The 16,857-nt window shown below is 41.0% G+C and overlaps 1 protein-coding gene across 3 annotated transcripts in view; it reads left to right on the top strand.

Moving 5' to 3' along the window:
• Positions 1-16,857, top strand: part of EXT2 (exostosin glycosyltransferase 2) — a 133,561-nt gene that overhangs the window by 64,857 nt on the left and 51,847 nt on the right. For 2 of the 3 annotated variants that reach the window (XM_045893863.3, XM_045893862.3), the window contains one exon: positions 4,725-4,856. The exons of the other annotated variant lie outside the window; for it this stretch is intronic. In XM_045893863.3, coding sequence (XP_045749819.1) covers positions 4,725-4,856 — 132 coding nt within the window. The remainder of the gene's footprint in view (positions 1-4,724; positions 4,857-16,857) is intronic. 3 annotated transcript variants of the gene reach the window in all.

Here is a 16,857-nt window from a genome sequence, read left to right as displayed (position 1 = left end):
TTCAGCTGTGCAGCTTCCACAACGTAAGTGACTGACGAATTTGCATAGCTGCTGAAGACGCCCTCATTTAACTTCTCAGGAAGTGATAAATGTGGCCCATGTTTTAGGGGGAAAAAGGAAATCAAAACATAATACGCATTTGCTTATTGGATAGGAACAGCGGTGCTTTTGTGCATTGACAGCATAGCTGAAAACTCCTTCCTTTCTGCCAACGAGTGGCTGATACTGAATCCTGGAGGGGCCATAAATTACGATGCCTTCTAAATACTACAAGGTGTTACCGAGGTCCTGCAGAAATAATTAAGCCTGAGAAGTTCACTTATCCTCAGGTGGAGATACTTGAGCTCCGATTATTGGCGAAGCTTGCTTCCTTTCTGAGTGAATTGCAATTTGGTGGGCAGGACGAGATGATTTGAGACATCTTAAAGTGGAAGCATTGTCGTCCAGTTGTGCCTTTGGCTGGTATGCTAGGTGGATTTGTTACCAGTCATTGTTTCCTCTAAATCCGAAAGGCTGCTGTCTCCATTGTGCCGGACTGTGAACATAAAGCTTTGGAATGCTCAAGTTTGAGTGCGGCTTAATTTGGTATGATTTAAAATAAAAGAACATATGATGGATCCATGTGGGTGGAAAAGGGGGTAAATGTTTAAGATGTGTGTGTTTATGTGTGGCTTTTTCACACCTTTTTAGTTTCTTAAGGAAGGACCATTTCCTAAAATGGAGTGTGGTTGGTACTCCTTGTATTCTAGAATGAGGTGGGAAAGATCCTGGGTTTGAGTTGTGACCCTGCCACTTAACATCTTTGTATCTTGGTTTCCTTGCATAGAAAATGAAACTGCCCCAGGTAAGCGACAAGCTGTTTTCAAAGAGCAAATGAGATCATGCATGCAAAAGTCCATTTGCAGCAGGTCATCCTGACACCTGCAAGGATGCTAATAATTTTAAAAAAGCCAGTTTCCACATCCATGAAACTCACAGTCTAGTTGGAGAGAGAAAAGTGGTCATCTGAAATAACGGGAAAACCGTTCTAGAACAGTATATAGCAGAAACAACTTATAAAGTAAAGGGTATAAGTGCTGGGGGATTTCCTGGTAAGGAGAGATTGTTGGTATTTGGGGTGATCAGTAAAGGTTTCACAGGGAAGATAGATTCTTTCAGGTCTCATAAAATGTCACTATTTTGGCTAGATGACAGGCAGGACAGCAGCAACGTGACTAAGCGGGAATGAGATTGGAGTGAGTAGGGTATATCTAAGAAGCAGTGGCAGGCAGCCAGCCACCAGGCCGTGCCCAGATGGCACACAACAGGACTGCATAAGCCAGATGCCCTTGGTTGCTAAATCTGGGTCAGTTTCTTTGAGTAGGAGAAATCCTCATTGTGAGGCTTTGCCTCTTTCTTACACTTCTTGGAGAGAGTAGTCATCACACACCTCAGCAGGCATCCCAGGCTTTCCCTCATGAATGGAGGACTTGCCTGGGGAACAGAACCAAAGCTGGCAGGTGTAGACTCGAAAGTATCTTTTTCCTCCACCTCTTTCGGTTATATTTCGAATTTCTCATGTTACATTTTCACATGTTCACTTCCTTGCAGAAATCCTCATAGCCTCTGATTTTGAGTGGAATCACAGGTCTGAATGAAGCTGGACAGACAGGTCACCTAGACCAGGATCTCGCTTTCTTGGGGACTGAATCCAAACTCTGCTTGGATAAGAAACTGTCTTCTTTCAAAAGATTGTGTTGGGCTATGACAGAGTAGCTGGTATTAGAGTAACCCTCCAGCCACGGGGAAAAAAGAAGCATAAAAGCTTATTAAAATAGATAAAGCAGCAGTATAGAGGAATTCGAGAGCAATCCGTGCAGTTGGTGCTTAAGGGACTGTGGTTCCTGAGAGAAGGGAAGCATAGCATGCTGAGCTGCATGTTTCCTCTGGCTTTTTCCCTGAGGGCTTTTCTAATTCACAGTCTGGGCATCTGGAGCCTTAACGGAAAGCAGTAGTCCCATAGGGCTGAGAGGTTGGAATTTGGGGCTACCCCAAAGTATCCAGGATTTGAACGACAAAATCCCAGGAAGATGGGAACCACAGGGAAGTAAGCAAAAATTGGGCATGCAGTCTTCCCTTGAAGTGTTTGCCAACTCCTGAGGTGCACGGGATCAGAACAAGACTCCAAGACTCCCTGCAGAATGAAGCAGCTGGGAGCCTAACAAGCTGTGCAAACATTGTAGCAACCATATATAGTGCTGGTGAAATGGAGTTGGTGTTCAAGGGCCTGCCAAGGTCGAGGGGTCCTGGTCAGTACCCCAGGCTTTGCCTGAAGGCCCCAAAGGGCCAGACTGCAAGAGTAAGGGAAAGCCGAAAAAAGTTGGCCCTAACAAAACTTAAAACCAACCACTGATAGGATTAAAGTGGTCTGACTGCATTCGTGTCTTCTGGAAGAATGTTATACTCTTAGGCGGAAGATAATTTGGTATATCCAGAACCTCTGCAGTTTTTAATATAGAATGTCTGGTGTCCAGTAAAAAATTAAGAGGTGTGCTAGAAATGGAAACCAAATGACCAAAATGAAGAGTAAATACAGATAGTAGAAAGAGACCCACAGGTGATTCAGATATTAGGGTTATCAGTCAGGAGCTATGCTTAATAAAATAAGAGAATTTCAACAAAGATGTGAAATCTGCTTTTAAAAAAGTCAAGTAGAAATTTTGTGAGGCACCTGGGTGGCTTAGTCTTATAAGCATCTGCCTTTGGCTTGGGTCATGATCCCAAGGGTCCTGGAATTGAGCCCTGTGTCAGGCTCCTTGCTCAGCAGGGAGCCTGCTTTTCCCTCTTGCTCTCCCTCTGCCTGCCGCTCCCCCGCTTGTACTCTCTCTCTCTGACAAATAAATAAAATCTTTAAAAAAAATTTTTTTTTGTAACGGAGCAATACAGGAACTAAGTTGAGAAGTCAATATGTGGATTTAATAGCGGTTTAGACACACACACACACACACACACACACACACAAAATAGAGGATAATTGGGCCAGGAGAAAAATTAGTAGAAAATACCCAGACGGCAATGCAGAAAAGAGAATAAGAGACATATGGGGCATGGTGAAAACATTTCTGTATGTATATTTAGAGTCCTAGGAGAAGAGAGTGTGACAGAACCAATATTCCAAAGAAATACTGGCTGAGAGTTTTCTAAAAACAGTGAAAGACATCAAACCACAGAGCGAAGAAGCTCGACAATCCTCAGTGGGATAAATACAAAGAGCCACGCCTAGGTACATCAGAGTGGAACTGCTGTATGATGAAGACAGAGAAAAGCTTAAATGTAGTCAAGAATAAAGGGCAGAGTTTTGAAATAACACATGGTCTCTGACTATAGTGCAATCAGAGTAGAAGTCAGTAACAAAGATAAATAGAAAATCCCAAAATGTTTGGAAATTAAACAGTATACTTCTAGAAAATTAATTGTTTTACCTAAATTATAAAGAAAATGATATGTAATTGTGTAGGGCATGTTTAAAATAGTACATAGAGGCCAATTTGTAGCTTTAAGCATATATTAGAAATGAAGAAAGATTAAAATTAGTAATCTAAACTTCAGTCTCAAGAAACCAAATGAAAGGTGGATTAAGGTCCCCCAAAATAGAAGAAAGGAAATAAAAATAACAGAAAGGAACAAGATAGCAAAAAAAAAAGTATGACAAAGAAAATCAACAAAACCAAACATTGGTTTTTGAAGAGATTAAGAAAGTTGATAAATCTCTGGTAAGACGTGGCGAATACAAAGAGAATGTAGATTATCAATATCAGGAATGAAAAGAGGTATATTACTACATGTTTAACATGCATTGAATAGATGTTAGCACACATTTAGCCCAATAAATTTAACAGTTTAGATGAAATGAATACATTCCTTGAAAAATACTTTCGAAACCGACATGCTCATTAAAATATGTATAATCCTGTGTCTATGAAAGAAGATTAATCCATGATTTAAAATCTTCACACACCAAAAAGCACCTAACCCAGATGGCTTTTAGGTGAATTCTTCTAAATCTTTGAAGAAAGAAGTAATGCCAACCTTGCATAAAATTTCTCAGGGAATAGAAAAAGAAGGAACACTTTTCTATTCATTTTAAGAGGCCAGCATAACTTTGACACCAAAACCTGACTTAAACATTAGCAGTGTTGACAAAAGTAGTCAGACACAAAAGAGTAAATACTGCTTTGATTCCATTTGTATGAAATTCAGTAGGAGGCACAGTAGAAATCAGAATGGTTACTCTTGGATGATTGAGAAAGTGCCTGGGAAGCAGAAGAGAATCTTCTGGGGTGCTGGAATGTTTGGTATCTTTATTTTGGTAGTAGTTGTAAGAGTATGTACATACCTAAACATTTGGTGAGTTATACACTTAAGATTTGTGCACTTTATGTATATGCAAAAAAAAGGACTGTAACTTGCTCTGGTATAACATTGATATTTTCATCAAGACATAGTTTCTCTTCTACCCAAATCGAATCCAGTGTGCATTTTACTTGCTCCCACTCTCTTTTGACTGCATTTGATAAATGCACACTTCTGATGCAGCTGTCTCGAACAGCAGGGAGCATTAGCTGTAGGCTCCCTCCCTGCGGGAATAAAGGAATTACCCTGACCCAGAGTTGGCTGTGATAGAGCATCTAGTTCTTCCACTGTGTCTCACTTGCTCACTGAACACAGCGTTGTTTCCTTTGCAGGCACGGTGGTTCTGGGAAGCGTACTTTCAGTCAATTAAAGCCATTGCCCTGGCCACTCTGCAGATTATCAATGACCGCATCTATCCATATGCTGCCCTCTCCTATGAAGAATGGAATGACCCTCCCACTGTGGTAAGTGAATTCCGGTGCTAACCATGTCAGCCACGGTCCAGATGTCAAGATGGGACAGAGAAAGACGTCCTGAGTGTAAAGTTTATTTAAATTCTAGCTTTCTAAGATGAGAGTGTGCTAGCTGACAAAGTCAGCTCCATTTTGAAATGATAACAAAAGTAAGAAATACAGAAGCAGCAGCTTCCAGTTTGTTTTGAATGTGCTTAGGAAGACGGTATGCTTATTTATTGCAGAGATAAATGGGGAGGCCTGGCTCTTGGTGGAAATCAAACACTTCCTGATGACTTTTGCAGTTGTAATGCCTAGAACTCTTGAAAAGATTCTATGAGCAGCTTAAAAATAATAGCTTGTATTTTGAGTGCTTACTCTGTCAGGGACTGTACTCAGTGTTTCACGTAGATGATTTCAATGAACGCTGCCATCACCGTGGGAGGAAAATAATCAGCAAAATCGATCTAGAGGCATTATGGATGGCCACAGTCCACACTTGCTCCAGACCAGCTGAGGCCCCTGGGTGTTTCCAGCAGAGAGTTGGGGTGGTCGGAAGCTGCTCTCAGGACTTCCTCCTTGCTTGAAGGAGTCCTAAGGCACTTGTGGCCTGGTAGGGATTGTCAAGGCAGTGGCCACACCTTCCTTCTCACGGAAAGTGCCTGCGGCGCTGGGCCTGGCAGTTCTGCTTCCTAGCCGCTCTGGAGCGTCCCTGTCTGCCTCATTCGCACGCCTCAAGGCTTTCCTGTCAGAGAACCAGATTTGAATCCATTCTTTGTTCTAGATCAGTGCTGTCTTTCTGGCCAGCCCTGCTGGTCTCCTGATTCCACCTTCTCTCAATAGTGTGTATTCGGCCACCTGGTTAATCTTCATGTAAGATCCTCCTTCCCGCCCTCCTGCCCTTGCTATGTGTCAGGCACCCCACCAGGTGCTGGGCATGCAGAAAAAGCAGCCAAGGCCCTCGCCTCAAAGGAGCTCTCCGCTAACTTGGGGGGTCAGCGAGTATGCCACGTGGTGTCCAGAGTGCCGGGGGCACAGCAGGGAGGTGGCACCCTCGCTGGGAGGGGCCAGGACGCTTCCTGAAATGGGTTGTCCTGAGAGGAAGTCAATATATACTTGTGGTAAAATCCAGCACAACAAAAACAAACACCTTTCTATTGTGCTTGAAGGGGAGTTTGCTTCTGTCCATCTCCTCCTTAGAATCCATTACTGGAGGTAACCTTCCAGAATGTTTCTATTCATATATAAGCATAAGTATATAATTTTAGAACACAGATGAGATCATGTTACACATAGTATTCTGTACCTTGCCTTTTTTACTTTAATAGGAATAGGTCATGGACTTACTTCATTCTCTATAGGTGTCCTTCAGTTTTAAGGATGGCTATAAAGTATTCCATTGTTTAGGTCTGTCTTACAGAACAGATCTATTATTGATAGAAATTTAGATTGCTTTTATTTTTTTCTATTTTCAAGTAGTAATACAAAAGATGTATTTTCATATATGTTTGCATAAGTATGGGAATATATCTGTAGAATTAATTCCAGCTGAAAAATACCACACATTTTGAATGTTACTAATTTCAGATGAGAAATACACATATTTTGAATGTTGATAGATACTAGTAAGTTGCCCTTTCAAAAGACTACCAGTTTATAGTTCTGCCAGTAACATTTTGGTTATTTGGACTCTCCATGCCTTCAGTAACCCTGAGTACTTGAGTTTGTGTTCATCTGCTTTTTACCAGGTAAAAGGTCTTATGTGTGTGTTTTTCAAGTGGAAGGTTGATATCTCTGTCATTTTCTCCCGGAGTACAGTTATAAAGCCTATTTGTATTTTATTAGTCACATTGAATTTTTAGTTTGTTTTAGGCATTTCAGTAGTTAGTTATTGAGTGCCCACTACGTTCTATCTTCTAAACAGTGTTCTTGGTACTTGAAGTGTATCAGTGAACAAAGCAGCAAAGATCCATGCCTTTGGGGAATTTAAATTGCAAGGGGTCTTGCTATCTGGAAGCAAGATTTGTCTTTCTAGTAGAATTTTAAAGTTTTCTTTATATTGGCCTTTCACAATTCCTGATTAATTTTTTCTTAGATGTTTTACCTTTCTTATGCTCTATAAAGGAATGCTTTCTGATAGTATAGTTGCTAACTAGTTACCATGGTGTAAAGACACATTATTGGCTTTTGTATATAAATTTTGTTAACTACTCTTTTACTGAATTCTACAATTATTTCACTTTTTTAAAGTTGATTCTCTTGTGTTTTCTAGATATACAATCATATGTACAAATGCTAATTCTCCCTCTTTTTTCCAGTACTTGAACCTTTTATTTTCTTTTATCTAAATGCATTGGCTAGTACTTCCAGCACAATGCTAAATGATGATCTGAGTGTTAAAAGAGAAGGAAGTGTTACCTAGTCAGAGAAAGGGGTGATGTTGGTCCTATGCAGAAGGAATAGCAAATTCAGAGGTGCAGAGGGACTGGATAGCGTGTAAGTTTAAGGAACTTCATGGAGGTGAGTGTGGCAGGACTGAAGGAGGCTCATGAGGGAGAGGCAGAAGATAAAGCCTGGGGAGGGCCCCGATCACAAAACACCTCATATGTCACGGAATGTGTTGGCGTGTTATCTGTGTGTTATTTAAACTGGGACATAATGTGGTGAGTTTGCATTTGGGTCAGTCAGATATCAGTGTGGAAAATGGATCACTTGCAGCAGAACTAGAACAGAGGCAGGGGCCTATTTCAGGAGTCCAGGTGAGAATTAGTAGGAGGCCGATTTGAGGGATGGTGGGGAGAACTGACTATGCTAATTGGAGATTGAAGGCGGTTAGGGGGAGTGAGGCATATGGGGCATTTTATCCAGGTAGGGAGTGTGGGCACATGGGGGTCGTGGGCCAGGGTGATGCTGGCGTCCAAACTCAGTCTGACTGCAGGGCCTTTGACAGTATGGCTCCAGCCTGCTTTTCTGGTTTCATTCCCTTGTCTTTCGGGGGTTCTGGCAACACAACCTTGTCCTTCCTGTGTATGCTCCATGCTTTGCCTTCTCTGTGCTTTTGTGACTGTTCGTCCTTTCACTGAGATGCTTTACTCCACCATCACCTCCAGTTGTCCACATTTTATCCACATTTCAGTGACCTGCTCATATACCCCTTCCTCCATCAGGTTTTCCTGGACCCCTTAAATAGGAAGTAATCTTTCCTCTTTGTAACTCTTCCAGTGTGTTATCTGTGTTTCTTTCCTATCACTTAACATGCATAGAAGCACAATTCCCTGTAGAGTTTTAAACTTCTTAAGGGAATTTCTGAGTTATCTTGGTATTTCTTATAATATCTAGGATAATTTAATTCAGATAGGAGGGCCTTAATGTATAAAGGAGGGAAGGAGGGAGACAGGCAGGGAGACAGGGAGGGAGGGAGGAACATTGGGATCCCAGGACTCACCCACCTGCTGATATGACATCCACTGGTTTTTGTTTTGTTTTGTTTTGTGTTTTACGTAAATCCTGTTGGGAAGGTGTGGAACGTGATAGATTCTTTCCCATCTATTAGGTGGTCATAATGAGGCTTAGTGCATAAGGACTTGTCTAAGGTCATATAATTGGCAAGTTGTATAAACAGGTGAGAACCCAGGTCTTCTGATTATCTTGAATTGCTTCTGGAGTTTTGTAGGAGCCATTGAGCTTCCTCCTCTGGGCTGAAATATTTCCACTATTCCAAGTATATGGCATAAGCTTGAGATGAAGAATACTCATCCCTGTTCCTCTGCAGGAGAATACATGTAGATGGGATGGCCATGACCCAGCCAGAAGGTGTGGAAAGAGTGGGACTTTATTCTGTACTTTTACCTAAAGCTCTAAGAAAAGTCTAATAAGAATAAATGGTTGGAATTTTGGTTCTCTGTCTTTCATAAGACTATGGGCCAGGAGAAAATAGTACATGAAAATTTGTAGCTATGAAATAGATGTGTTTTAATGTAGGACAAAATGGTCAAAGTGCTGGACTGTCAGTTTGGGAAAGAACGTAAGTACAAAAAGCTGAAATCTGGATATGCAAATGGAAAATATAGTCTGTGTTTTTTCTTTAACTTCTTAAATTGTTCTTTTCAGGCTAATTTAGTGCTCACCACGTTTCTAGGAGCTCAGGTGCTGAGAGCCCTGATTTAGATCAGTGGGTTGTACATTTCTGCATCTTCAGTGAAGGCAACTGACAGGAGGTCTGAGTAGCGCTGATTTATTTATAGTTAACTTTTCCCCTCCCCTTTGGAAATATTTAACCTACTCTAGATGTGATTACTATGAGCCCAACCTGCAGGGGAGTCTCCCCTCTAGATTCCATCAAATTTACAATATCAGACACCCCGAGGTAGGAGTAGGTGTGAATCTTGGCCAGTAAATCAAGGGATGGTCTGGTGTTTCCAAAGATACGCTGTTAGGGCTTCCAGCCAGCCACGCACTCTGCTTGCTCAGAGCAGAGAGTCCTGTTTTGCCAGATGCTGCTGCCTTGGTTTAATGTAAAAAAAAAAAAAAAAAAAAGAGGACCTCTGAGTGTGTGTAGATTCTGAAGATAGCAAGGGGTGGCCTTGCAAAAACCAAGTGTTTGTGTCACCAGTGACATTTGGCATTTCTATCTCTTGGCTGGTAGGAGGAGGTTACATTACCCACGTTGTGCCACACTCTCAAAACTTGAAAAAGTTTGACAAGATAATTCTTGAGCATAACTTTAAAGTAGCAGATCTGTCTGGTTTGGAGAGATTGGCCCTTTGTTTTGACTCTTGTCTTTGGAAGGAATTTCTCAGCAAGTTAAGGTTCCTTATGCAGGGACAATGAGTTTGCTTTTACTGATTAATTTTCTTAGTTCCTTATGGCAAGGGTGCCTGTCTTTCACTGCCTTTTTGGTCTCTCCATGCTTTCATTTTTCTCCCTTTTTTGTAGATATCAGCAAAACTATCATCTCCCCAAGTACTCCACACCTGTATCACTTCTAACGTTCGTGTCATTTCTGGTCTTGCCATCCTTACATCTGGGCCTCGCCTATGGAGTGGGGGAGCTCCTCAGACACCCCGTCTTGCCTTACCTCTGGTTCTCTGCCAAATATGAGCACATCTGGAGGACAGAGACGGAGGCAAGTGAGAGTTCAGTGTGTTATGGGGATGCAGCAGGCCAAGAACTGTGAATCTTGGGTTTCTGATATGTGCCGCCAAAACCATATCCTTTCACTGGCAGTTATTTTAAAACTCAATATAATATGGGCCTAAAATCATGTTGGAGAGTAGAATATATTCCCAGGTCATGTTTTTACGATGTGATTTGAAAGATTGTACCCCACCTTATCAGTATGTCATAATTTTATTTATCCAGTCCCTTTTGACGGACACTACATAGTATTTTTTTCAAATTTGCTGTCCTAGATAACACTAATCAAGAGACCTCAGATTTTTCCCTTTTCTGCGTTGACCATACTGGACCTAGAGCAGAAAGGAGAGATAGCAGGGGTCCCATGGCCTTTGACAAAAATTGATGACGAAAATGGCGAAGTGACTTAAAATGGATTATCGTACCCAGCATAAGAAAGAGGTTAAAAAATAAGAGCTTATTCCTGTGAAATCTAGCCGGAGGGGCGACTTAGCTCTGAGCAAGACCTCAAGACCTGGAGTGTATACTTAGCTGGACTTCTAGGAGCCTCACGTCCAAGCCTTATTAGCAAGGGATTGGTAGCGGGGAGTGGGCATCAGAGCACTTGATGGGCACTTTTCACCCGGGAGGAGCAGGAATCAGAGCTGTGGGTAAAAGGTGGCACAGCTTGCCACTAGCTCCCATAAGTTCTGAGGGAGGTGAGTGCATACTTAGTACGCATCAGAATCTCCTGGAAAGCTTGTTAAAACATAGATTGCTGGCACTCCACCCCAAGTCACAGATTGAGTAGGTCCGGGTGGGGTCCTAGAATTTGCATTTCTAGCAAGTGTTGGTGCCACCACTCCAGGGACCATACTTTGATGTGGGATTGATTCACTGTGTGTGTCCTGACTCACCCACCAGAGAAGGCTCTCCCTCTCCTCCTGTCCAGTTCCTCTTCTGGACCCCTCGGGCCTGGGTCCAAAGCATCCAGAGCCGGCTCAGAGTGCATCTGTCTCCGCCCCATGAAGTACTCTGGGCTGGCTGCACCATGATGGCCAGACGGCAGCCCCCACTCACCAATGTTGTGGTTGTACAAGCAGCTGAAAATTTCACTCAGCTGTAAACACCATCAAGCAATAAATCACTCTGCAGGCTGAAGAAGTGCCAGCTCACATGCGTGAAAGAGAGCTCTGAGTTGAAGAGATACCATGTTAACAGTCTGTTTAACTCAGCTCCGTGCCCTTTAACTTCCAGGTTGTGGAATGTTTCTCTGGAATTTGAAAGCCTACCCTGCCCCCAGGAGGCCTTCTAGGCTTATTCTCCCCTTCTTCCTCCCACTGCCTAGATAGGACTAAAGTATGTATGGAATTTAGAAATTTAAGCTTGAATTTTAAGTACATACATGTAAGCTTTTTGAAGTTTTGTTTTTAGAGGTATCACGTTTGTCGGATCTCAGTTACACAAGGGCTCCAGTACACGGCCGTGAATTCCAAACCTTCCCTTGTGTAGACTTTGAAGCTGAACTGTTCTGTGGAAACAAGCTAGAAAGTCTCAGATGGTCAGTAGCCGGGGAATAAAGAAAGCTGAGTTAGGTCTGTGGGTGGAGAGATGCAGGAAGATCCAAAGAGCTTGATCTGGGGCCCCAAGCAAAGAACTTGGCTGACTCTGATGGTCAAAAAATGGAAAAGACGAGGTCACAAGCCAGATCCAGATGGGGAGGATGTGTAAGGAATATAAAGGGACGAGCCTGGGGGTGTGGCTAAGATGATTGTGTCAATGAGATCCTTTGCACGAACACCCTGCCTTCTTCCTAATAGAGAGAGACTCGTACACCTGTGTAACGCAGGCCCACATGGCCGCTGCAGTGGAGGTGATGGGTGCATTAGCACACACGCTTTCCCTGGATGCAGTCTTACCTCCATTGCTTTTATAGAGGCAGTTGTATGGCTCTTGCTTTCATGAACCAAAACCTGACTGCTTCCTTACATCATTCAGCTGGTAGGAGGCAGTGACTAGAATAGTTTTTTGGAGTCTTGTGGAAGCTTGATCTGGCAGCAGATTGATTAAGAACATATCGAATGTTTTGGCACAGTCATCCTTGGCACCTGCCCCAGCTAGCACTTATTGGCACGTAATCTCTTTCTCCTTTTTGGGGGACCACTTTAATTCGCCCTTGATGTCTGCTTAAATGATTCAGTAGCAGAAGTTACCAGGAAAGTATAGTTGCTGGGTATTGTAACATCAGGATAATGAAGTTTGTTTTCATTTCTAATATCCTATGGTAGTTACCTGCCTCCCAATTAATGAATATTTGGGTGTAATTTTCTAATAAGTGGGTTTGTTGCAGCTGCAGCATAGAAAAATTTCCCCATTCCTCCAACTAGAGGTTGATTCTTGATTTTTCGTTCTCTTTTTTTATCTATTTCTTAATTTTATATTTTTAAAAGTTGTGTAGTTTAGCCTGTGTATGGTTCAAAAATTCAAATGGTAAAATAAAGCATATAACTAAAATTGAAGCCTGTTCCCAAGGGGCAACTGCTTGCAACTCTTGTAGCTTTCCTCTGGGATTTATCTTCCTATCTCCCCATCAAATGCTTAGGGTGCTTTTTTTTTTTTTTTTTAATTTCTCAATCATAGACATACTCTTTTTATTTCCTTTGGGTCAGCAGTTTGTCTCTTGTTCTCTCTTCTTTCTTTACACATTCATTTCTCCCCTTCTTTCCAGTAGGGCTGTATCGCCGTTTTTCATTAAAGCAATATTTATTGTGTGCATTATTAGGACTGAATAAATATTGTTTTTAGCTGAATGAAGTGGCAAACCATGATTATGTGTTTTTTTCTTGTACAACTTTCTATTTGTCCAGAGAGTTAATAACTGCTTTTGTTTTTTTCTCTTAGTGTTCCATGTTCCTATCACTAATTGATTTTTACTCAGTTTTCCAACAAAAGAGTAAATGGTCAAGCATAGGTAAACTATAGGACTTCCCTCCCTCTTTCTTTTCTTTCTCTTTTGTCTCTTTCTCTTTTGTTCTCTCCCTTTTTCTTCTCTCTCCCTCCCTCCCTCCCTCCCTTTTCTCCTATAGCAATTCATCTTAAGCTCCAGTCTGGATTGATTGCTCTCTGGGTCTCCTATGCAGTGGTCATCTTAAATTTTCAGTTCACCATGATTCTGGGAATTCCCTTTTTTTCTCTCCTTTGTTGGATTCCTTGTTTCCAAGGTCTAACATCTTCCTCTTTTTTGGTTTATTTTTTCTAACAGCTTCTGGAGAAAGGGACCATTGGGAGACAAATTTTCATGTCAGAAAATGTGTTTATTCTATTTCACATTTGAGTAATAATTGGACTAGTGTAAACTTCTGATTGAGGTGGGTTTTCTTCAGAATTTTGAAAGCATGGCTCCATTGCCCTCGAAGTTTCCCATTTTAATTTCAAAAAGTGGGAAGTCATTCCTGATCCTTTTATGTGACATTTTTATCTTCTTGGAAAATTCTGTGTTTTGAAATTTTATGATGTGCCTTGGTCTGAGTGGGTTTTTTTGTTCAGTGGATACTGATTTGGGCCTTTTTAAGCTGGAAATTCATGTCCCATTCTGAGAAATTTTCATGTTTTATATCTTTTATTCTTCCCATGTTTTCTCTTTTTTCTCTTTATGGAACTTCTGTTACCTAAATGATGAATATGTTAGATTGAGCCTTCTTTTCCTTATCATTTCTGTTCTACTAATCATCTCTTTTTATTTCAATAATCTTTTTGAGTTTCTTAGGTATTTTCTCAGTTTTATCTTCTAAGCTTCTTTTGATTTTAAAAATTTTGTTCACTTTCAATTTCTAAGTATTTTCATGATTTTTTTTTAAGATTTATTTATTTATTTATTTGAGAGAGCGAGCGAGCATGAGCCAGTGGGGGAGGGGCAGAGGAAGAGGAGAGAGAAAATCCTCTAGTAGACTCCCTGCTAAGCACAGAGCACAGCTCAGGGCTTGATCCCAGGACCCTGAGGTCATGACATGAGCCGAAATCAAGAGTAGGATGCTTAACCAACTGAGCCACCTAGGTACCCCTTTTACTTGATTTCTAATTAATCTTTTTTTTATAACTTCTTATTCTTTTTTTTTTTTGAGATTTTATTTATTTGACAGAGTGAGAGAGCACAAGCAGGGGGAGTGGCAGGCAGAGGGAGAGAGAGAAGCAGGCTCCCTGCTGAGCAGGGAGCCTGATGTGGGGCTTGATCCCAAGACTCTGATCATGACTTGAGCCGAAGGCAGATGCTTAACTGACTGAGCTACCCAGCTGCCCCAATAGCTTCCTATTCTTATTGTAAGAATACAGTACTTTCTCTCTCTGAAGATAGCGTGATTTTGTTTTTATTTTTCTTTAGCTCCTTTTCCTTTGAACTCCTTTATCAGTCCTTCATTTTCTCTCTTTTATATTGGCAGCCTTCTTCAAATACCTGATGTTTTCAGCAGTCTTATTTAAAAGTGAGACTCTGAAAGCTGATTGGGAGTTCTCTGTAAAGCTTGTCAACTGGTGAGCTTTACTTAGGTTAAGAGGATGGGGACCCAGTCGTTTGCCCAGATGTCAGTGTTCATGGGTTATTTCTATTGGATTGATTCATTGATCAGAGAATAATCTTTCTGCCTTTGGGAGTGAGGGAAGATGGATAATGCCTGGGTTGCAAACATTTGAGGAGCTGAATAGAGGGGAAGGAGACAGGTTCTCATTCTTCATTTATAGATGATCACTTAATCCACTATATTCAGTGTGGTGCCTCACCCTGCTTTCCATGTATGGGGTCTCTGACTAAGCAGTCTCTCTAATTCATTTTCTCCAGAGAATAAACTTCCCTTTTCCTGCTAAGGTGGCAGGGGGGACAGGAGGACAGGGAGAGGATTGGCCTGCCTGTGACTATCAGTTTCAGGGATCTTGGCACCACTGTTCTTTATTTCTGTTTTCAGAGTCCCTTCTTCCTGGACACCTAGTATCTCCAATTTTTTTTTTTTTTTTTTTTTTTTTTGCGAGAGAGAGAATGAGAGACAGAGAGCATGAGAGGGAGGAGGGTCAGAGGGAGAAGCAGACTCCCTGCCGAGCAGGGAGCCCGATGCGGGACTTGATCCCGGGACTCCAGGATCATGACCTGAGCCGAAGGCAGTCGCTTAACCAACTGAGCCTCCCAGATGCCCTCCAATTTTTTTTTCTTTTAAAGATTTTATTTATTTATTTGACAGAGAGAGCACACGAGGGCGGGGAGGAGCAGAGGGAGAGGCACAAGCAGACTCCCTGCTGAGTGTGCAGCCCAATGTGGGGCTCTCTCCCAGGACCCTGAGATCATGACCTGAACTGTAGTCAAGACATTTAACCAACTGAGCCACCCAGGTGCCCCCTAGTATCTCCGGTCCTCCAATTTCTGAGTCTTCTAGTCATTCTTGGAAAGCTTAGCTTTTTTTGTTTGCTTCACTTGGTAGTTTATGTTGCTCTGCCTTTTGTTTGTTTGCTTAAACAGCCCTAAAATTCTCTATATTTTGTATTTTGACATAATTTCAAACTGAAAGTTCCAAAAATGATACAGAGAGTTTCTGTATGTGTTATACCATATTTGTCAAATATTAATATTTTAGCATATTTCCTTTATTCTTTTCTCTGTGTGTGTGTGTGTGTATGTACTCATTTGTATTTATATATTTTTTCCTGAGCCATTTGAAAGTTGCAGATATGATGCACCTTTACTCCTAAATATTTCTCATAAAGAAGTCACAGTACAATTATCAAAGTCATCTGAAATAAACATTGATATAATATTATTACTTAATCTACAGACCTTATTTAGATTTTGCCAATTATCCTAAAGTCCATTATAGCAAAAGAAAATTCCAGACCATGCATTACATTAGTTGTCATGTCTCCTTATTCTAGACAATTACTCAGTCTTTCTTTGCCTTGCATGACATTCACATTTTCAGAGAATTTGTTACTTATTTTGTAAGATGTCTCTTGACATCTCTTGATTTGGGTTTGTCTGATGCTTTTGTATCAACTTCTGCATTCAATTTAAAATTGTTGAAATTCAAATTATGCCTTTTTGACTGGAATATCACAAAAATAATATGTTCTCAATGCATCATGTTGGAGGACACATAATGTCAATTTGTCCTATGACTCGTGATGTAACTTCAGTCACAGGTTTTGGCTGGATTTCTCCAATGTAAAGTTACTGTTTTTGTTCTTAATGTGTCTTGTGGGGAAATGCTTTGAGACCATGTAAATACCCTGCTGCTTCTCAAACTTTGCCTGGCTGGTTGTAGCCTCCACCAGTGATTTCTCACCTGAATCAGTTGTTGTAATGGTTGCTAAATGGTGATTCTGTCATTCCCATTCTCTATCTGCTTTTGAGAGTGATTATTTTATCTTTGACCTGAGAGTTCATGTCTTTAATCAGTTTTGGAAAATTCTCCATTGTTTTCTCTTTGAATATTATCTATCTGTCATTTTCACAAATCTTTCCTTTTCCTGTTAAATGTATGTCAGATCTCCTTCATCCTGTTGTTATGTCTCTCAGGTATTTTTTCCTTCACGTTTTCCACATTTTTATCTTTCTGCAACTGCACGCTTGATAATTTTTTCATATCAGTTTTGCTGTTCTCTTTAGCTGTGACTGATTTCTTTTTCACCCATCCATTGAGATTTAAATTTCAGTGGTTATTTTTAGAAACTATTTAATTATTTTTCAAATCTGTCTGCCTGGTCTTTTTTTCATAGTGTCTTTTTTAAAACTGTGTTTTAAATTCATTCTTTTATAATTATTTGAGATACTTTGTCTTTTCCTATTATCTAATTTTTAAATTTCTTGTAAGGTCTACTCCTGTCATTTGTCTACTGCCTGTCACTCTTGTTGCATTGATTC

Source organism: Mirounga angustirostris, unplaced genomic scaffold, assembly GCF_029215605.1.
Source record: "Mirounga angustirostris isolate CCGP_5_RB_7025 unplaced genomic scaffold, mMirAng1.0.hap1 SCAF_13, whole genome shotgun sequence".
NCBI classification, from domain to species: Eukaryota; Metazoa; Chordata; class Mammalia; order Carnivora; family Phocidae; genus Mirounga; species Mirounga angustirostris.
This window is presented reverse-complemented; position numbering and strand designations above follow the sequence as displayed.